This window comes from Miniopterus schreibersii (genome assembly GCF_964146895.1).
Source record: "Miniopterus schreibersii genome assembly, chromosome: 16".
Classification (NCBI taxonomy): domain Eukaryota; kingdom Metazoa; phylum Chordata; class Mammalia; order Chiroptera; family Miniopteridae; genus Miniopterus; species Miniopterus schreibersii.
In genome coordinates, this window is record NC_138116.1 from 2,137,014 (window position 1) to 2,158,305 (window position 21,292).

Genomic DNA, 21,292 nt, shown 5'->3' on the forward strand with positions numbered 1-21,292 from the left:
ACTGCCCGCTGACCGAGGTCTGACATGGACCCCTGACCCCAGTGGCCTCTCCAGAGGCCGAGAGGCAGGTAAGAACTGCAGCTTCATGACCCCAGGGAGAACAGCAGCAAAGCTACAGCTAGAACAAGGACGCCTCTCCTCGCCAGGGGACCCAAGACTCCCGCTGTACATCCATAGGCAGGGCACGTCCCCCTTCTCGCCTGGGTGCGATCCTGTCCCCTGGCCCCATTTTACACAGATGCCAAACTGGGCCTCACCCCTTCTGCCAAAGGTAACTGTGGCCTGAGGACCAGGCCCTGCGACTCCAAGTCTGGTCACCTCTCTGCTGACTCATGTTGACACAGGTCCCCTTAGAGTTCTGAACAGTGTCCCCTGCAGAAATCCAAATCAGAACTAAACAGGCAAACCACACTGCAAAAGAAGTCTCTAGCACATGCCTTTAAACAGGGGAAGGCTCAGCTCAATTTACTAAAAGTGACGTGTATCTAAGTCTGCTAAGAAACCAGCCAGGGAAGCCAGGGAGGCTTGCCGGTACCCAGCCCACTGACCGGCAGAGTGCTCCCAGTCTAGGTTCCCACACCGTCCCAGCACGCCAGAGCCCTGGCTCAACACTGCCGACAGCCACACAGAAAACACTGCAGAGGACACCACAGCCTGTGCGGGTCAGCAGCCTGAAGTGTTACCCGGCACCTGTGGCCCAGTGTGGTCACTTCCCCAGACAAGGCCGTTTCTCCCCAGCTAGCTGGTCCGCTCCCCGCGAGCAGGTGCCAAGCAGAGCTTTCTTGCATCACCAGGCTTACGGGGCCAACAGGTTCAACACATAGTCAGTCCTCAGACGCCCAGGGGTGTGCAATGCTGGGATCCAGAAGCAGCAAACAGTAGGGACCGGCTCACTCTCCTCACCCAAGGGCTCATGGGAGCAGGAGGAGCCGAGATGGGCCCAGGCCTGTCCTTAGGAACTTGGGTAAGGGAATGGTGGTATCAGCTACTCAGCCATGGGCAAGAATTTTCCAGGGTCCAAACAAAGACACACCCAGGCAGAAACACCACCTGTACAGGGCTTGGGCCTTGCAGAGGGTACAGTCAGTAAGTGATCCACCACCCCAATCATCCACACTCATGCCACCACCAACCATCCACACCCACATCGCCACCTGGGCTGCCTGCTCATCCGACACAGGCTGCGTCTCTCCTAGGGTACTTTGGGGGAAGTGACCATCAAAAGAGAAGCCAGAAAAGGGGGCCTGGCTTAAGATCCCCACTATCAATCACAGCCACTAAACAGAAGGACCCCGGCCTCTCACTAAGCACTCAGTGATCTCTGATCTCTGGCTCCTGGCTTTAGGGAGAGGCACCCTACCCCTCTCCACGCACCCTCCCTCCCTCCTTCTTTCTCTCCCCCTCGCATGCACGCGCATGCCTGGGGATTCCTGGCCTTCCCCAGTAATCCAGTGCTCCCAGATTGCAGGGCCCCACCTGCAGCAGGGTGGGGGGCGGGGGGCAGGGGAGGGAGTGGCAGGAGCATGCCAGTCCGGGAAAAGGCGAGACACACTGGAAAAGCCGGTTGGGTGTTTCTGTCTCAATGGTAACGGAGTCACTACCCAGCGCAGCTTCAGGGAAATAACCCACAGCACATTCAGAACTGATGGGCCAGGTGGACCTGGGGGTCCCGAAGCAACAGGGAGCCCCTTATTGATGGGGCCAATGGGCAGAGGAGAAGCGGGCACCGTCTAGACGTGCCTCTATGCAGCACCGCAGGCGTGCCCATCACCCCTGAAAGTCAAAGCTGCTCCCACGGTCCAGCTCTGTCTCCAACACCCGTCCCCTAGGCACCGCATTACTCTCAGAGTAACCAAGCCAATGCTACAGTGTTTCCTACCCCCCTCCACTGGCTGGCCAACCTGCTGAGACCTCAGCTGGAGACCTGTGCTGGGATCAGAACAATGGGGCAGCTCCCTGACACAACAAGCGATGCCACCTGCCTGAGCAGGCCCGGGGGTGCTCCAAGTAGGAAGCAGGAACCACCCAAGAGGCAGCAGAATCTCCTGGGGAGTTTTTTAAAAACGCCGTGTTGAGTCCAATCCCCAGAGAGTTGGTCTCTGGTCTGGGGCAGCGTGGGCTTCCCACAGTGCAGCCTAGACGAAAACCACCAGTTTAGGAAAAAACAGGAGTTCAACTTGCTGATTCCAGATGATCTCAAGTCTAACAGCAAGGATGGGGGGCTGCAGGTGGCAGTCTGCAGCAGGGATCCCCATCTGAGGGGAGATCAAGGCAACACCACCCCTCCTCCCTTGCTCAGCTATTCCAGGAGCCTCTAAAACCAGCATATGAGCAACACGGGCTTCTGAACCACCCAAGAGAAGTGAGGAAGCCACGCACCTCACTAGTGGCACAGCCACACACTTCCCTTGTGGCACCAGGCCTTCTGCTCCACTCTCCCTCCCTTTGGACTCAGGACTGACCAAAGTGGTGGTGCGTTTCCCCAAGCGACAACTCCGCTGCTAAGCATGGTTCCACCATGTCCTGCACGTCTCGATTCTGCACCTGGGACTGTGCACGTGTGGGCCACTCTAGGGATGCAACAGCTGCCTGAGAGGGGTCCTGACAAACAGGCCACTCAGACCTGGACCCTCTCTGAGGCAGCACCGTGTACCTGGATGTTATAAGGGCATAGCCTCGATTTTTCCAGCTACACAGTGCAATGGTGAGGAGAAGACTGAAACACTGGGCTGTTTAGTACCAAATACCTGATCACTAACCATCCCTGAGAAGGGCATGACCGACGCGGGAGAACATCCAGGACCAGGAGAGACTACATCGTGCACCCTGTCATCTCTCTGTGAACAGAAGCTGTGTGTACACGTTTTGAAACAGCCACCCAATGACTCAGGTTTTAAGTTTCTGGTGCATAGGAGGGAGAGGTTTTGCATAAGTGACAGGCACATAAACAAGACAAGTGAGAGGCGCCTGCAGGGCCCTGCCAGGCAGGTGCCGGGCACGGGCATGGGCACAGGCAGAACGAGCGGGCCAAAGCTATGGGGCTGCTACCTCCGGTACCTTTGGCATGGAAGGTCCAGCCGCTGCGCGAGTACTCCTGCAGCTGGACCCGCTCCTGCTGCCCCAGGCTGCACACCTCACTGTAGAACTGCCGCTCAATGTGCACGTAGGCCGCCGGGATGGCACCCGCCACCCCCTTGGCCCCGAAGAAACCGTTCACCTCCGGGGAGGCCAGAAGGATCTGGTACTCGGCCCGCGTGCCCAGGACCAGGTCCATGTAGGCCTGGGTCAGGTTGAAGTAGCCAGTGGTGAGGTAGACCCTGGCCCCGCGCTCAGCCTCGGTCAGCAGGGTCTCAGTGACGATCTCGTCGATCTGAATCTCAAAGGGCTTCATCTGGATCAGCGGGTAGATCCAGGTGTCAGGCGCTGGCCCCCGGTCACCTGCAGCTGCTGCGTCTTCCTGGGTCACCAGGGCATCGCTGTGGAAGGTCTGGGCGTGCAGCAGCTGCTGGCGGGTGCGGGCAGAGTTGATCACATCCATGACCCGCGCGTTGGCCGCCTTGCAGTATGCAGCCCGGTCACCTGGAGGAACAGAAATGGAGGCTCTGTACTCCACCCAGCACAGGAGACACAGCACATGACAGGCAAGCAGATGCCACAACTGATCACCACTGAACACGCTTCCACTGAGCACCCAGCACCACGGAGGTCAATGCCCAGGAAAGGGCCTTGCCCAACGGAGCCTGCACCCATTGCACTTGTAAAAACCTCAACACAGGCCAGACTCATTGCAGGTGATAGAAATCAGGACAGTGGGCAGCACCTTGGGAAGTAATGCCTGGGAGGGGCTGAGGGGCCTGCTGGGAGCCAACCACAGTGAGCTCATACACAGCCCACCTGTGACACTCAGTGAGAACGTCTATCGATAAAGACACATGTAAGTTCAACCAAACAGAAGGCGTGCGAGCCACACAGCAGTTACAGATACCGGAGCAGCTGGAGCAGGAAAGCTTCGTGTGGGTGATGACACGCAGGGAGGGCCTCCGAGGCCCTCATATTTATTTACACAAGACCCTGGCAACAAGCAGCCGTCCAGACATGCTAATGGGCAAGAAATGACTATAAATGCTATTATTAGATGAGAAAAGACTGAAAACTAATGAGCTAAGTATCCAACTCAAGAAGTTAGGGAAAAACAATAGCAAAAGACCAAAATAGTGTAAGAAAGGCAATGACACAGGAATAAATGAGAACAGCCAAAAATGGGGATACCAACGTTGTCAAACATCGAATCTCTGAAGAGACTGATAAAACAGCGAGCCTCTGGCAAGGCCAACCAAGAATGAGAGAGAAATGGGACACTGTCCTGGGCATCCACACGCTCCTGGCAGAGCTCGGACGGGCGTGCACCAGGGCTTCAGCTGCACTACAGACACGGGGGACACTGTCCTGGGCATCTGCGCTCCGGCAGGACTGGGATGGGCACGCACAGGGCCTCGGCTACACTAGAGGAGGAGCAGTCTACGCACGACGGTTCCTTCCTTCCCGACACTGGCAGCTGCCCTCCTGTGCTGTCTTGGGCCGAGTGTTCCTGCACTCTGGCGGCCCCTGCCGTGGGACTGCTCCTCCAGAGCCGCCCGGTCAGCCCTCCTCCCCCAAGCACACTCCGTCTCACTGTTCCCTGAGCACAGGGACCTTTTCTCCACACACTTGGGCCTGGCCTGGCCTGTTCAGTTAGATCCATGTAGGCCGATGTTTTCTGTATGGGCCAGAGAGTAAACAGTTTAGCCTCTGGGAGCCACAGGGCAAAACTGAGGATAATATGTAGTTATCAGTTTATATAACAAGAGAGAAAACAGATCTTCATACATTTGTATTGACAAAATTTAAAAAATAGTCATAACCGAGCATCCAGGCTGGTGGAAGGCAGGGAGGCACACAGAGGCCCTGGCACAGGGACAGGGCTTCCACCAGGTGCCCCCACTCAGATGTGTCCATCCTAGGTGGGGACCTGAGGAACTCCTCTCTGGGTCTGTGTTTAACCCCTTCCCCACATCCCTGACACTTGCAAATCCAGGAGCAGACCTTAGAGGCCACCAGGAAGTCTTGACCACAGGAATCGCAGGAATGCGAATACCCCGGGAATGCTAGCTGCCAGAACCTACCAATGACCGGCTGAGGGCTCTCCACTTCCCTTCCCAGGCAGGCAGCCACAGACCTCAGTGGAGCCAAGAGCCGGAGACTGTGCGACAGTGGGGAGCTGGCCCGAGGAGGGCAGACATGAGCACAGGCTTCCTGTAAGTGCAGGGTAGCTCTCCACTCGCTCGCCCAGCAGCCCAGAGCCCACACTCCCACCTTCCCGTCCCAGGATGGCTCCCTCTCCCGCAGAACATGACTGGTGGCCAGTGACTCACTGTCTGGCTCCAGCGACAAAAGCAGAACCAGGCGCTGCAGCCCAGCCTCCAAGCCCGTGGCCAGCCCCCAAGAGGCACGCTCTCCTGGGCCATCACGTCGCCCCATCCCCAGGCTCAGGGGACAGCACAGCCGGGGCTCTACCTTTGTAAGGATGCACCATGCCCTCCACCACCTGCACGGTGTCATCTCCCTGCAGCTGCAGGGACACGTCCCCCACGGCGTCCACCAGCTCCGTGAAGAAGTCTGCAATGTCGGGGCAGTCCTGCAGGAACACGTAGCGGTCCTGGCGGTTGGTGAAGTAGGAGTCACTCAGGTTGGCGCTGCAGGGAGGAGAAGCAGGTGAGGACCCAGGCAAGAGGAGCAGCAGCAGGTCCTGGCGACCAGGTCTCGGGCGAGCCAGCAGGAGCAGGGGGTGACAACTCGGACCAGGACACAGCAGCGGCGGCAGCCACGTAACAGCTGGCTACTGCGCACGACCGCTCTCAGGAGAGAGGCAAGAGTGGTACGAAGGTGACATGAGATAGTGGCCAGCAAGGCCCCTCCCGCACAGCTGACAGTCAGCTGGGAGAAGAGACGGGTCGGCCACCACCTGTCACCTGCTCGTGTTTTAGACTCAAGGACCTGGGTTCCCTCCTGGCTGCCTGAGGAAGTTACCGTCCTCTCCGATCCCTGGCTTCTCGTGTGTACAGTGAGGAAACTACTGCCTGGGTCACCGTGAGAATGTAAATGAGATACGCACAGGGCCTAGCGCAGTGGCCGGCACGCATTCTACAACGAAGAGAGTGTGATACCATTTTATTTACTTACTTATTTTTCTGTCATTCCCATCCTCCCACCCGCTCCCCTTCGGCAGCCACCGCTTGCTCTCGGTATCCGTGGGTCAGTGTGCTGTCTTGTTTGTTCATTTGTTTTGGTTTTTAGATTCCACAGGTAAGTGAGATCATGTCCTTCTGCCTGACATCACTCGGCATAACACCCTCGGGCCCACCCACGTTGCACAGACGGCAGACTTCATTCCCTCTGCTGTTGAGCAACATCCACTGTACGCCGCGCCACTGCTTCCTCCAGTCGCCCATCAGTGGACCTCGGGCTGCTTACACATCCTGGCAACCCCGGCTACCCTTTTTTTTTTTAATCCTCACAGAGAATATTTTTTTCCATTGCTTTTCAGAGAGAGTGGAAGGGGAGAGAGAGAGAGAGAGAGGAGAAACATCGATGTGAGAGACACATCGATTGGCTGCCTCCTGCTCTCACGCAGGGAACAGAGCCTGCAAACGAGGTACCTGCCCTTGGCTGGAATTGAACCCAGGACCCTTCAGTTCGAAGGCCGACGCTGTAACCACTGAGCATACTGGCTAGAAACCTGGCTATCCTTTAAACACTCTCTGTGGGCTTCCAGCACCCAGGGCAGACATGGTGCCGAGGAGGACTGACAGGGTAAGGTGGGCAGACCAGAAATGTGCAACCAGGCTACAAAGGCTCGGGGAGAGGAGACCGCTACTGGGTGACCTGGAGGGAGGAGGCGACTCACCCGCTCAGGATGACATTGTTGTCGAAGAGGTACACCTTAATGTGCTGCAGGCCAATGGTCTCGTTGAAGCGCTCAGGGATCAGGAGCCGCAGCAGCCCGCGGAGGTTCGGGGTGTGGAAGAGGGAGACACGGACCTGCTCTGGAAACCTCTGCAAGAGCGGGAGCAGCATCGTGCGGGAGTTTTTCCTACCTGAACACACGGGCAAGGATGTGAGAAGAGGCAGGGGATTCACACCAGGAAACACAGCCAGCCAGACAGCGTGGAACAGTCCACTGTGGGCCCACATTCACGGGTGCTGCCCGCCCAAACCGGTCAGCCACCTGGTGCTGTTTCCAGCCAGAGGAGCTCTGGGCCAACCTCTGTTCTAAACACCTGCCAGCTCAGGGCAGGGCCCATGTGGTCAGTGCAGGAGACACCTACCGTGTCACCCACCAGCACGCATTCACCAATTCCTGGTCACCCCACCCACCTCCTCCTGGGGGTACCACTCCACCCCCACTCTTGGCACTTCAGCTCTGGGTACAGATAACTCTGTTCACCCTGGGCCCACACCTCAGCCCCACAGTGGGGGTGGGGCACCAGGCCTGGGCTGGGCTGGCCCGTACACTTGGAGCCCTGATGTGGCCACGTGGAGCTCCGGTCTGACCACCAGGGCAGCAGACTCTTCCAATGGACCAGATGCCTTGATGAGAAGGGCCTGGCCATCAGAGGCCACCACACGGAGAATGAAGCCAGTCAAAGGACACAGGGCCAGGAGGTGGGTCCTGGTGACACACCCAAACCCCAAATCACACCTGCCTGAAGTCAGTCAGTCATAGGAGTCTCAACAACTCCTCCTGCTTGAGCTGTTTCAGCTGGGCTACAGTCACAAGCTGCAGAAGGAATCCTGACTCGGACAATCAGACCGTCCGGGGCCAGTGGACAACCCTCAAGCAGCCTTGCCCGTGCCCGAGGACAGGGAAGGCGAGTGTAATTTCCAACACAGAGGCTCTGACAGAGGGAACCCGGGGACCTACCTCTTGAGCCCCGCATGAAGTCCAAGAGAATGGACACCTTGAGGTCTGAAGGAAACTGTGCTTGGAGTGACCTTTCTAGGGTGCTTTCCAGACAGTCCACCTACCAAGAAACAGAAACGTAAGATAAAAAAGATGACTGTGTATGTGCTAAGAATGAATCAAGCTGCTGGCAAACACCCCACTGTTCTCTCTGAGCACACCCCAGTCAGGGCACGTACCCAGGTTGCGGGTTCAATCCCTGGTTGGGGCACATGCAGGAGGCGGCTGATCAATGTTTCTCTCTCACATGGATGTTTCTCTCTCTTTCTCTCCCTCTCTTTTCCTCTCTCTCTAGAATCGATGAAAATCATATCCTCGGTGAGGATTTAAAAAAAAAAGTCTTAGCTCACAGACCACACAAAACAGGCAGTAGGCCAGGTCTGGCGAGCCCTGGGCTGGCAGACAGAGTAGCTGGAAGACCCCGGTGCAGGGTGAGAGGGACACTGGCCAGCAAGGCTAGGCCTCTCCACTCCCTCCTCCCTGTCCTCCTGACAACAAGAGCAAGAGCTGGCTGTGAGACGGAGGCCACGAAAGGGCTGCTCTACGCCACCTCCAGGCGCTGGGCAGCTGAGGTCTGGAGGCAGCTCACTGCTCCCACCAGGACTTCCCCCCCTTAAACTTACCAGTTCCTGTTCCAAAGGACCTGTCCCCAGGTAGAGAGAGGCCATCACAACCCGCCTCTTGGCTGCCTTTATCTGCCCCTGGAAGAGGAGAGACAACTCAGAGCTCACATCACCATTTCATAGTGGCTGAGAAAATAGTCCTTTGACCTTGGAGGCAAACAACAGCCCAAGCTGAACTATTCTGATCCCCTAAATGTGTAGGGTAACCCAGCAAATCAGGACCTACAATCCTCACTAAAAATAACCCACCTGAAAGTGAAGCGCAATCTACTAGACACAGTGCAGCAAGGAAGGGAGGAGGGTCTGTGCACAGGCCAGGGGACGTCCACACACACGGCTGAGAGACAAACGCCAATCACTGAGCAAAATGCAAGCCAAGATCCCCCCGCCCCACCACACACACCCCTGCGGGTGTGCACATGTGCGTGTGTGCAGGGCGTGCAGAACACACAAGCAGCACAGCCAAGGAGGAGGTGCGGCTGCAAATCTGCATGGCTAGAGTTTTACCATGAGCATGCCTCACTCTTGAAATGCAGACAGGTATGGAGACACATCAACAGAACATCCCAACATTCAAAGACGACACACTGCGTTAGTCCCAATAGCCACTGTCCTCTCCCTAGCCCTACTCCAGCCACTGGAGGACAACTGACCCCAAGCCCGGAAATAGAAGCAGCCACACCCCAGAGAAGGTGACTGAGGCAGCAAGAATGGCAGCACTGCCCAGGGCCCAGCTCTGGACAACCCACAGGAGGGCAAGGCCTGTGGGAGGGGGGCAGACTGAAAGCACGGCGCAGGCCTGCACTTCGAGCAAAAGGGGATTCGCACCCACAGCCTGCACTGTCAGAGGAAGAGGGGCATCTTCAAGGAAAAATACGCTGACACACCACTGGGAAAAGGCTACGTACAAGGGAAAAAGTCAAAAGAATCTCTAACTTCCCTTTGTTTTGTTTTTTATTAAGATGGAAGCTTGTAGGGAAAGCGATCATGAAGAAAGAGAAGGGAAAAAAAACAGCCAGTAAGTCAGCAGGCAGTTGGGTTCTGGCATAGAACCCTGCACCACAGCCTGGGGACCGGGCAGAGCCCAGCTGCGCTCTCTGCCCAGGGAGCACAGGCCACTCTGCCTATATTGGGGAGGAACATCCCACTGGGTGCAGTATGTGCTGGAGTCTGCCCACAACCCGGCTCAGAAGGCAGGAAAAGCCAGGGCTCCTTGCCGGCCTGCTGGGCCCCAAGGCTCTTCCTGGCCTCGGCAGCCCCACCCACAGGGCAGGTGCGCAGTACAGCCCGGCCTCCTGGCCGGGGGGGTCACCACATGGAGGCTCAGTCATCCCCCAGGAGTTGATAAGGACACTAAGAAGAACCTGTTTCTTCAAGCCAGGCAGAGAACCAAAGAGGAGCAAAGAGCAAACAGCCTCAGCATCGATGCCACACAGACATGGACATGCAGGGCAGGAAAGTGGGGAAGAGAGGGAGAGGAGAGCATGCACACAGGCAGGCACACACGTGCACACTCAAAGACAGACACATACACGTGCACACACGCACACACACAGATACATACACATGCACACACAGACACACACACAGAATGCGTCCTGGGATGAGCCAGCCAGGAGTTAGGCTAAGTGTGAATCCTCAGACCAACAGGGCAAGACAAGGGACAGCGTGCAAGCGTTCCTGGGAATAAGAGTCCATTCTACAGAAAAAAGAACCTCTACAGAAATCTCTGATTACTTCCCAGCCTTCCGCCTGCCTGACCTCATCAGACCTCAATTCCAACACCACTGTTAATATGAACTCGGAGAGTTCACGTTAATAAAAATTAATTAGCGCTGAATTACTTCATTCCAATTAACAGTTCAACCACAAATAACTAGACGTGGCATGAGCACCTGAGTGGACCCCCCAAGCGCACAGTTGAGCAGCTCCACCAGGCACCAACTTGAGGCAGCCACAAAAGAGAGCCAGGATCACAAGGGCCTAAAACCAGAGTCCACGCTTCCCAGGTAACTGTGAAAGCCTATTCCCTGAACAGGAGGATTCCTGCCACTTCCTACATATCAAATGCGACCCTGGGCCACCTGGGTCTTCGTTTCCTGCATAGCACATCTACCCAGTGATGTGGCTTGTTCTGGAGGTGTTTCCAGGGACAGAGGTCCAGCCAGCCCTGGCTAGAACCAGGCTCATTCCTTCCTGGGCGTCGTGGGAGGGGACGCGCTGTGAGGTGCACGCACCTTCCCCACCTCCCTTCTGGTAGGTGACACCTTCAGCATAGGACAGAGGAACGACCTGTCCACCGGGACCCAGGGCCTGCTCCCCATTGCCCCATGCCCTGGGGGGCTCTACCTTAGTCAAGCAGGGAAGCTTCTGACCACGGCTCAGCTCACCCATTGGTGAAGCTGAGGCCCAAGAGGCAGAACCCACAGGAGTGAGCTGAGCAGCCATCAAAACCTCCCAGAACAGAAGGGGCCTCCACCCAGGACTTGCCCAACCTCAGGCCCAAGGCCCCTACTCAAACGTCCGTTGCTCTCTGCCTTCCACACAACTTACCTTCATAAGCTCGAAAAACTCTGCGGGGGAGGAGAGCACCCTGACGTGAGAGCTGCAGACTCCAAACTCGGGGACCAGGTTTCTGATCCACTGGAACCTGTGCACGCCCTCTGGACACAGGCCGCACGGCGGGGAGGTGACCTGGGGGACAGGTGGGGACAGCAGAGGAGCCAACAGCAGCCATGGTGACCTAAAGAGACAGGCAGAGGGTTAAACTTCTCAGACGTGTCCTCAGAAGTCTCTCTCAGCTACTGGGGAGGGGGGGATTTTGTTTTTTGTCCATTTCAGATTTTCGAGGCCATTTTACGTGAGCCCAACTCAAACTCTGCACAGAGATTTCCCTTCAGCCCCTATTGGCTGGGCAGCTTGAGAAGGGCTGGTGCCTGTGGTCAAACCCCAAACTATACGTGGGATCCACACAACTCCAGATTTAGCACAGCCACAAGTCATCTCACAGAAGCTACTGCACAGCTGATACCGCCCTTCACAGCAGGGCCTGCAGGAGCCCAGGGGATCCCGAGCACGCGGGCAGGTCTGCTCTGCATGGTGGCTGCACCCGGACCACCAGCTGTGTGACCGAGGAGACAGACGGGGCTTTTACTTAGTGAAGGGCCCAGAAAGATAAAGTTTTCTCATGCATTTAATTAATGTACGAAATGTTTGCCCAAAAAATAAAATTTTAAAAATTAAATATTCTCAAGGGTAAAAAAAAAGTTTTCTCTTAATACTCAAATAAGGAGAGAAAAACTGGAACAGGAAGAGGCTGGGAAAGAGGTCATCTCAAGAGGCGCCAGCAGTGACAACACTGTCCCTTCCCCGTCAGACACGTCCTCCTCGGGGGTCACACGCCCCTCTGGGCTGTTCAGGGCCGACCACAGGCAGCTGCACCCAGGCCCTGCAGTCCCCCGAGGCTGCAACTGCAGGACGCTGGTCCTGCCCACAGAGCCCTACCTCCCCGCCGCCTGGGACTGGAACACCTGCAGGGGCAGGGAGGAGCGCCTGCATGTCCAGGGCCGCGCACAAACCCAGTCCTGCTCTGAATTCCCGAAAATTGCAGCAGGAAAATCCTCCTCGGCGTGCAACCTTGTAGCGTGGCCCCAAGAGGGACTCAGGAAAGAACACTTCAACACCCCAGGGCTGAAGGGCCACAGATTCCAGGAAGATGACCTCATGGACTTGCCTCACGATACACCGCTGATCTTCCCAGGGTTTGTCCACGGCCCACAGAGATGCCAGATGGCCCACAGCTGTGCTTCCCAGAAAGCCCACCCGGCTGTCCCAGCCCATTCAGTGCCAAGAAAACTTTAGTCAACAGGGAAGGTACCAGCGGCCGGATCCTGCAAGGCCTCGGAGGGCAGAGGTGGGGGAGCAGCTGTCCCTCCGGCTGTCTAAAGGGGTGGTGACTGCACTCTCGCACACACAGGGCTAAGTGTCTCTGGCCCCCAGGCAGCTCACAAATGAAAGGCCAAGATGTTAGACAAGGGACTGCTGCCTCAGTTTCCCAAACTGAGGGCTGCCGTCCTGCCAGGCTCAGCCACCTTCCGGGACAGCAGTGACCCTTCAGTCCAAAGGAAAACCAGAGACGATGGGAAGCTGCACACAACCCATCGACCTGAAGCCCCAAAGGGGCCTGAAGTCTGAGGCTCATTCATTAAACATAGTCCATCCAAGGTGGAAAACCCCATGGCCGCGTAGGATCAACGCTCCCGGCTTGCAGCTCGGCGTCACCCGCGCCCCAGGCCGTGCAGTATGTCCCCGTGCACCTCTCTGCGGGACAGGAGGCTCCATGGGCTCCCGGAAGGAAGATGAGGAAACACCTCCTTGGCACACCCACCAGGAGAGGGCGAGAGCCAACCCAGGCCTCCAGCCAAATCACCACGTGAGCGCCTCTCTGCACCATCGGGGGCACAAAGGAAGAGCCGGGCACGGCTCCTGCCTCCCACAAACCTGGTGGCCTCACACACTGGCTTACACATCTAAAATTATGGGAGGACAAGACTGGGGGAAAATGCTAAAATTGGGGTGTAGAAGCAAGCGCTGCGCCCCTAGCCCACTGGCTGTTGAAGCTTGCAGGCTATGTATGTCTTCCTACATACGGTGAAAGGGACACCCTTTGAGACCCCTGACCAAGGAAAGGCTCGGCTACTGACACACTGGGAACAGATGGACTACGGGCTCCAATTTACCTCTTCCGGAAAATTCCTCAGCATCTCTCCCACTGTACTCGGCCTCCCGGCCAGCGTCCACACCAAGCACGCTGCTCACCTCCTCACCAGCACCACTCACTGCCCAGCGCACTGCTGCCCAAACCGCCCCAGTCCCACGGGGTCCGTCTCTTTGGCATCAACAACTACTGAGGGATGGGACTAGGAACGGAACTGGAACAAAAGGCTGTAGCATCTTTCCCTTCTCCACACTGTCTTCATCTTGAAAGCCTGAGAACTACACAACTGTTTCCAAACTTCCAAGATGAGAACAGACTGGAAAATGGGGCTCCCTGGGCCTAGCCCTGCTAAGAGCAGGCTTCTTTGAATCAGGAAAGGCAAATGAGGTAAGGGACAAATCACTCTCCTCCCAGGAGGCCATATTTGGTCAGCGTCTTTGGTTTTTCCATGTCTTCCACCCCCAACACCTTCAGTTCTGTTTTGCTGTGTATTTCCCTTAAAATAAAGGTAATTTTTTTCAAAAAAAAAAAAAAGCTAAAATTATTAAATAAGGTCAGCAGACACAGTCTGTGTGCTCCGAGTGACGCCCAAGCTACAGAAAGGCTGGACCTCACCCTGCACACCTGGAAGACCCAGCCAGGGAGGAGAGGTGCGAGCAGAGCTGGCCAACGCCGCCGTTGCCAGGGAAAGCCCAGGAGGGTCTTGACAGGCAACCCAGGAGTCCACAAAGGTGCCAGCCCATGGCCACCTCTGTCCTGCCTGGGAGAGGCACTCCAGCAGGCTCAGGCGGGCCACCATGGGCAGGTGGGCCACCGTGGGCAGGTCTCACCCCTGCCACACAGCTCTCCCTAGGAATGTACAACCAGGGCCTCAGTCCAAGATCCGCTGAGGGCTTTTTCTGGTGGCTTCCTGTTTAATCTGTGGACGGGCAGGTTTGGTTTTGTTCGAGAGGATAGCAGCCAACTGGGTCCCAGGGATTCACCGTGGAGGAGGCCCAGCCTCTGGCAATTTTATAACCAACGAGGAAGGTGCCCAGGAAGGGAGCAAAGCGTCTTCTGAAGGCCCCACAGGGGCAGCACAGGCCTAGAGACCGCAGCCAGACTGGCGACAGTGGACCCTAACTGCCCGCCCCCATCTGAGCACCCACTGCTGGCTTCTCCAGAGCCCGCTCAGGGACCCATTTGTTTTCTTCCAGCTCGGCCAGAACCCCATGGCGGTCAGTTCCTGCTTTCCACCAGGGAACTCCTGAGAATTTTCTCAGAAAAGATTTCCCCTGTGCTAGCAGCAGCTACCGCATAGTCACCCTGGGCCCAGGGGCGAGCACCTGCACCAGGGCTTCCCCTCAGTCCAGGGAGCTTTCCTACGAAACCTCAACCCCGGGGATCCGAGGAGGCAGGGAGCTGGGCTCACTTCACCAAAAACACACAGCACACACAGTCCCACCTCTAGGCCTGGGCTCCCCGAGCCCTCCCCTTCTGGGTACCGCCTAGCGCCCCTTCCTAGTGACAGGGAGGAGCAAGTGCGGAGCTGGGGCTCTCTGTAGGCGCACTCTGTGCCCTGGCACAGCAGGGGTGGTTAGAGAGCAGCGCTTGGGCAAGAGCAGGGGCGCCCGGCATTCAAACTCCAAACAATACAAATTGACCCCCAGCCCGAAATTCTGAAGGTGCAATGGGACTGGTACCCTCTCCAAAGGGCGGGCTCCAGCACCCACAGGGCGCCTGCCCCTGGGTGAAGGTTCAGCCACATGTTTATGGCTTCCCTTGGAATCTGTAGACAAGTTCCCTGGCATGGGGAGTGGGCTGGGCCTAAGCACCAAGGACCCCTAACCTGGGGCCCCATTCCCCCACCCGGAGAGAGGTCTGGGGAACCGGTGTGAGAGGATGGAAGCTGGGTAGCAGGGCGGCTCTAGGGGCGCCCGGTGAGTACAAAGGAAGGGGGCATGCGGGGGGGGGGGGAGGGTTGGAGGCAGCTTCTTCCCACCTGCTGAGAGGGATCCAGGTCTGAGCTGCCTTGACTAAGGACAGTGTGTGAGATGCTCTTGTCCCTGAGCCCCTGAATTGGGGGCTGCCACCAGGCGAGGGCAGGGGAAGCCTAGCTGACCCCACATAGGACAATGCAGCCCGCCCCCCCACCCTCATGAGAGGCATGGGACAGCTGTGGGACGTGAGTTCAGAATAATCGTCCGGAGGAGCCGGGGAGAGTAGAGCAGCTGCAGAGATGCTGTGGACACACCTCCTTACAAGGGAGCCTCGGGGGACAGAAGGCAATTCCGCTCTTCCTGACAAGACAGGAATTTTCCAGTTCACCAAACTGAAGCTGACCGTGCCCCCTGGGAAAACTGGCCACACCTGGCATTTTTCCTTTGTCAGACAATGTCCCTGAAGGTCCCATAGAGCTCCCTCATGCTCAGTGCAAACACATGGGACACAGTAAACAGGCCAACCTCCTAGGGTTCTTCCAAAACAGGGTACGTAGGGCTCTGGGCGAAGGATATGGGGATGCTCGAGACTGTCCTCAGACAGTGACCTCAACTCCACGTGGGACAGTGCAGGAGTTCGAGTCTCTGTACCGAGCACGGGCACTAAGTGTCCCCACTGCAGGCTCAGAGATGTGGCCTAAAGCTCCGTGAGCCTGCAGGAGAAGACAAGATTCATGGTACGAGCTCTGTGGCCTGGGTCCCCTCCACACCCGTGCAAAATGACCGAAAAGGACAAGAGTTTTTAAAGGAAACTGAGCTCTCTGGATTGCCATGTTTTCAGAAACGACGTTTTTAAGAAAAACCCACCCCTCCCCCTCGGTCATACACATTTAAACATAAAAAAAAAAAGTGAACTAATGAGAAAAGAGCTATAGTCATAACACTTCCTGAGAAAGGCTCGAGAAACTACCCACAGGTACCGTACTTCCTGCAGCCAGGGCCAGCGGCCAGCGGCCAGCTGCGGGCAGCCCTTCCTGACTCACGCAAGACCCAGCCTGCCGGGGAAGCGATGGATTCCCAATTCCTGCCGATGACGACAGACCCAGGCCCGCCAAACCCCCACAGGAAGAGTGGCCCAAGGGACCTGGCTGCTAGCATCTGGCCACGCACTGACCAGATGACTCCTCCTGACTTGCCCAGAAAAAAGTCACTTATATCTTGGGGTCCGGAAGCTAGAACATGACCCACACCACACCAAGGGTTGGCCAAACACACGAGGCTTATCGAAGCGCTGGACAAGACCCGATAACGTGTTCTAGGAATCCAAACAGTTTCATCCAGCCTGACTTCCCAGCAGCCTGGAAAATGACTTGCTTACGTCCATCAGAGCATGTGTTTACAGGGGGATTATCTATCGGAACACTTCCACACCAGGCTGGTTTCTGTCCATCCACACAACTGAGGGAGCCCAGCCTGATCCACCACCGGCGGCAAAAGTGCTCAGGGATGACGCATGCTGACGTTAACAAAGCTACAATTTAAAAGCCAGTCTGTTGCAAATCTTACTTTAATTCCATGCAATATCAAATTTAAATTACTTGGGGGAAGTCATGCTTTAATTCGAAATCTCCCCCTCCTACTCCTCCTACTGCTAAAAATAGACAGAGAAAGACCCTACTAAACTCTAATGAGTAAGGAGGACTGGGTCCCGACATCACAAGGTTCAAAGAAACAGTCATTTCTGGAACTTGGTGGTCCCCCAGGACAGAAACCACTACCAAGTTGAACAAGAGTTTGCTGATCTGCTGTCACGAGGTAAGAAAATCTTACCTTGTGAAAGAGGAGTCTACTAGTTATGTCATATAACTCAGAGAAGTTAGCCCCCCTCACCCGCCCCAACACACACACACACACCTAGAATAGAGAAAATAGGGCCTGAGTTTCAAAAACAAAGACTTTTTTTGCACACATAGCTCAAACTGAAAATAGTGTTTTTTTTAAAGGAGTCCACAGAAAAAATATTTCCTTGTACAGCAGGCAAGCTCAAGATGATGAACTGACGCCCTCTTGACACATCTCCCACTAGGTGTCATTTACTCCAAATAACAAGTCAATTCTGTGTAGTCTGATGACTAAAAAAAACTATCTGAAGGTTCTGTCTCCCCCTCCTGAGCTCCAGACCTGCCACAGTCAACCGCACCCTGAACACCTCCACATGGATGCACCTGGGTACCAATTAACATGCCCCAAACTCTCCCTCTATCATCCCCCAAACCCAGTCCTTCCTTCTCCCCGTTTTAGTGAGGCATGCACCATCCACGCAGTCACCCAAGTCAGAAACATGACCCACCTCCTCAGCACCCCCACACACAACCCCCCATCAGAACTAACTCTAAGGCAGCCCTCTCTTCTATTCCCACTGTCCCTGACTTCATATAAACCCCAGCATCTTAGGCCTACCCCATCAGCAAAAGAATCCACACAGAACCTCAGAGCTTGCCTCCCCGGGTTCTGACCCAGAGGTCTGGCCTACTCCCAGCTCCTGTCCCTTTCCGATACCCCCTTGACAGCCCCTGGAAATGATCTGAGAACCTGTGGAACCTCAGCACTGGATTCCCTGCTGCTATTACCATCAGCCCACGTGACTCACTATCCTTCCTGAAACCGCCGTTCCCCCATTCTTCACCTGGCCTACTCCAACCCTCCAAAACACGGCTCTGAGATCACCACCACCAGGAAGCCTTCTGTGACCTCCAGGTACATGACTTTTTCTCCCCCACTTTGCTATTATTTGTTGCTTATGAGTCCGAGCATCTTATGTCTTATCTTTGGTTCCTCAGTTACCCAGCCCAGCGTAGCAGTGCTCTATACACGCACACTCACTGAATGAACCCAGCAGTCCATCACAAAGAGTCAGGGAAAACAACAATACTTCTGGATCACTAATTATCAGAAGCGCTAAGCAGAGTTCTCTGTCACTATGGCTGTCTCTGTAACTGAAAGGAAACCGCTGCCGTAAAAGAACCGCTCCCTCTTACCCCCGTCTCTCTAGCTTCGAGGATTCGGCGGGTACTCCGACAGTTGAGTCAGACTGGCGAGCTCGAGTCTAAAATAATTTCAGTCCCTGACTACACAGAACTATTATCAGTGAATCAATGATCAGAGTTACAAGAAACCACACCTTTCGGGGAATAAGGAATTGGGAGGTGCAACTGAACAAGGCAGAAGAAACGAAAGCCAGTGGCCAAGGGTGAGCGGCCATGCAGACATGAGTAACCCCAAACACCAAGGCCACAAAGAATCGGAAAAAAAAAAAAATCTGCAAACTGAAAGAGGCAAACAGTCAGAAACCTACAGCATGGCAACGATGCCGGTCAAAGCATAGGCGTTATTTCCAAGGATTATAACGCACAAGTTTCTGACCCTTGTGTTTCTGTGTTGGTGATTTAACTGAGTTTCCGGTGTAATTGTTGACCCGGAAAAACAACTACAATCTCCCTCGGCTTAATCACGAAGAACCACGGGACCACTGCATCCACTGGCACTGTTTCCAAAAAGGGCTTTGGGAAGTCAGTTTAGGCTGTTCCCACATGTGGACACAATGCCCACCTGGCTGGCCCTCCCCTCCCTAAAAGAACCACTCGGGAAGAATGTGTGTGCTTTTTTAGAGGAATCTGTGAAGATTGCCCAACAGCCGCCAGTAACCAATTCCAACGTTAAACAATGACTAATGAAGTGGGTTTCGTATAGTTTAAACACGTACAGGGAAATGACAAAATCGCCTAAATATCTCCGAGGAGAGAACGTTTCTTGAAACTTTAAATTTCTCGGTAGTTGGAAGCCAGGGCGTGGAAGTCACCTGACTTCACTGCCCCCCGGTCTTTGCTAAGAACCGGTTACAGAAAGTGGGGAGGCCACGCCCACTCCCTCCGGGCGCCCCGACGCGAGCCTGCGAAAGCCTTTCTCATCAGCCGGCTTCCAAGAGTTCTGCCCGGCCCTACCCCCCTCCCAAGTTCCCCTAAATCAAACCCCTCGTAGCTGAAAAACCTTCCACCGCCGACCAAAGAGGAGGCAAGTTCCTCTCCCCGCCCCGAAGCCGCGCACGGGACGGGACCGCAGACCCAGGTGCCCAAGAGGCACCGGCGCAAAGCTAAGGCCGGGCGCAGGACGCGGCGCTCGGTCCCCCTCCCCTCCCCTAAGGATCAAGTGTGAGGCTCGAATCTAATTTTTTTTTAAGTATTTGAACACAAGAGGGTTCTTTTTATAACCTGGGCCGCCGCGGGCCTCTCGGGTCGCCGTGTCCTGGGCAAATGTTGACTTTGGAAGCCCACGGCCCGGGCGCGCGGCGTCCAGGCCACTTCAGGGTTTCGAAACGCACTCCAGGGCCTTTCCAGGGCGCCGGCGCTTTGAAAAGCGTTTGCAAAAAGGGGGCTCGAGTGGTTCCCCTTCCCCGCCCGAGCGCCACTGACGCAGGAGCTTCGCCGCCGGGCCACGCGGGAGCCCAGCAGGGCCGGGGCTGCTCGGGACAGACCCCTGCGGCCCAAACGGGCCCCGCGGCCGCGCAGTCACCCCTCCCGGGGGCTCACGGGGCGCCCCGGGGCGGGGGCGCGAGGGCCGCGGCCGGATCCCCCCCCCCGGGCACTGCGGGGCCAGGGGGAGCCGGGGCAGGAGGCGGGGACGCGGGAGCCTGCGGGGCCCGGAGTCTGCGGGAAGGGGACGCGGGAGCCTGCGGGGGGGACGCGGGAGCTGCGGGGGGGACGCGGGAGCTGCGGGCGGGGACGCGGGAGCCTGCGGGGCCCCGAGCCTGCGTGGGGACGCGGGAGCTGCGGGCGGGCGGCCGGGGCGCGGGACCCGGGGACGCGGGGACCCGCCGCCCTCTCACCTCCGGCGCCGGCGGTCCCGGTTCCGGCCGAAGCGGTCGGACAGGCGCCCCAGGAGCGCGGCCAGCCCGGACCGGCCAGGCAGGAGGCCGAGCAGCCTCCGCCAGAACACCGGCCCCGCCGCCGCGGCCGCCATGGAGACTCGCCGCTTCCGCTTCCGGCGCGAAACAACTTTATTGACAACGGCGCGCGCGGACACGAGGCGGCCCCGCCCCCGCAGCCCGGCGCCCGGCTCCTGGCTCCTGCGCGCGGGGGGCAGGTGGGCGCGGGGCGCTGCGCGCTGTGGCCAGCAGCCCCCCGCCCCCCGGCTCTGCGTGGATCGGCGGAGACAGTACCTTTCAGACCCCACGATCCAGTTCGGCTGAGCCCGGGCCGAGGCGCCTCCCCCGAGGTGCGGGTTACACTCGTGCAAAACCGGGTTCCCGCGGATTCACTCCGTGCGCAGAGCACGGAAAATCCCTCCCGGGAAGCGAGACCATTTCACCTTATCAGTCCCTGGAGCCTGCAGCCCAGTGCACAGAGCAGCCCCACTGCACAGAGCAACCCCACTGCACAGAGCAACCCCACTAAACAGAGCAGCCCCACTGCACAGAGCAGCCCCAGTGCACAGAGCAGCCCCACTAAACAGAGCAGCCCCAATGCACAGAGCAACCCCACTAAACAGAGCAGCCCCAGTGCACAGAGCAACCCCACTAAACAGAGCAGCCCCACTGCACAGAGAAGCCCCAGTGCACAGAGCAACCCCACTAAACAGAGCAGCCCCACTGCACAGAGAAGCCCCACTGCACAGAGCAACCCCACTAAACAGAGCAGCCCCAGTGCACAGAGCAACCCCACTAAACAGAGCAGCCCCAGTGCACAGAGCAACCCCACTAAACAGAGCAGCCCCAGTGCACAGAGCAACCCCACTAAACAGAGCAGCCCCAGTGCACAGAGCAGCCCCAGTGCACAGAGCAACCCCACTAAACAGAGCAGCCCCAATGCACAGAGCAGCCCCAATGCACAGAGCAGCCCCACTAAACAGAGCAGCCCCAATGCACAGAGCAGCCCCACTAAACAGAGCAGCCCCAGTGCACAGAGCAGCCCCACTAAACAGAGCAGCCCCAATGCACAGAGCAACCCCACTAAACAGAGCAGCCCCACTGCACAGAGCA

At 56.9% G+C, this 21,292-nt stretch overlaps 1 protein-coding gene across 7 annotated transcripts in view; it reads right to left on the bottom strand.

Moving 5' to 3' along the window:
* The window catches only part of PGS1 (phosphatidylglycerophosphate synthase 1), a 34,079-nt gene extending 13,778 nt beyond the window's left edge, over positions 1-20,301 (bottom strand). For 4 of the 7 annotated variants that reach the window (XR_014000479.1, XR_014000480.1, XM_081161187.1 and 1 more), the window contains exons 1-7: positions 20,141-20,301; positions 11,176-11,365; positions 8,623-8,700; positions 7,961-8,060; positions 6,944-7,133; positions 5,554-5,732; positions 3,058-3,579 (exon numbers count right to left, since the gene is read on the bottom strand). Coding sequence is in view for 4 of the 7 variants with exons in the window: in XM_081161187.1 (XP_081017313.1) it covers positions 3,058-3,579; positions 5,554-5,732; positions 6,944-7,133; positions 7,961-8,060; positions 8,623-8,700; positions 11,176-11,365; positions 20,141-20,274 (1,393 nt within the window). In the remaining 3 variants the exon portion in view is untranslated. Of the gene's footprint in view, positions 1-3,057; positions 3,580-5,553; positions 5,733-6,943; positions 7,134-7,956; positions 8,061-8,622; positions 8,701-11,175; positions 11,366-20,140 lie in introns of all 7 variants that reach the window. The other 3 variants (XR_014000481.1, XM_081161186.1, XM_081161185.1) reach the window with 1 other exon arrangement.
* Between the last annotated feature and the right edge of the window lie 991 nt (positions 20,302-21,292).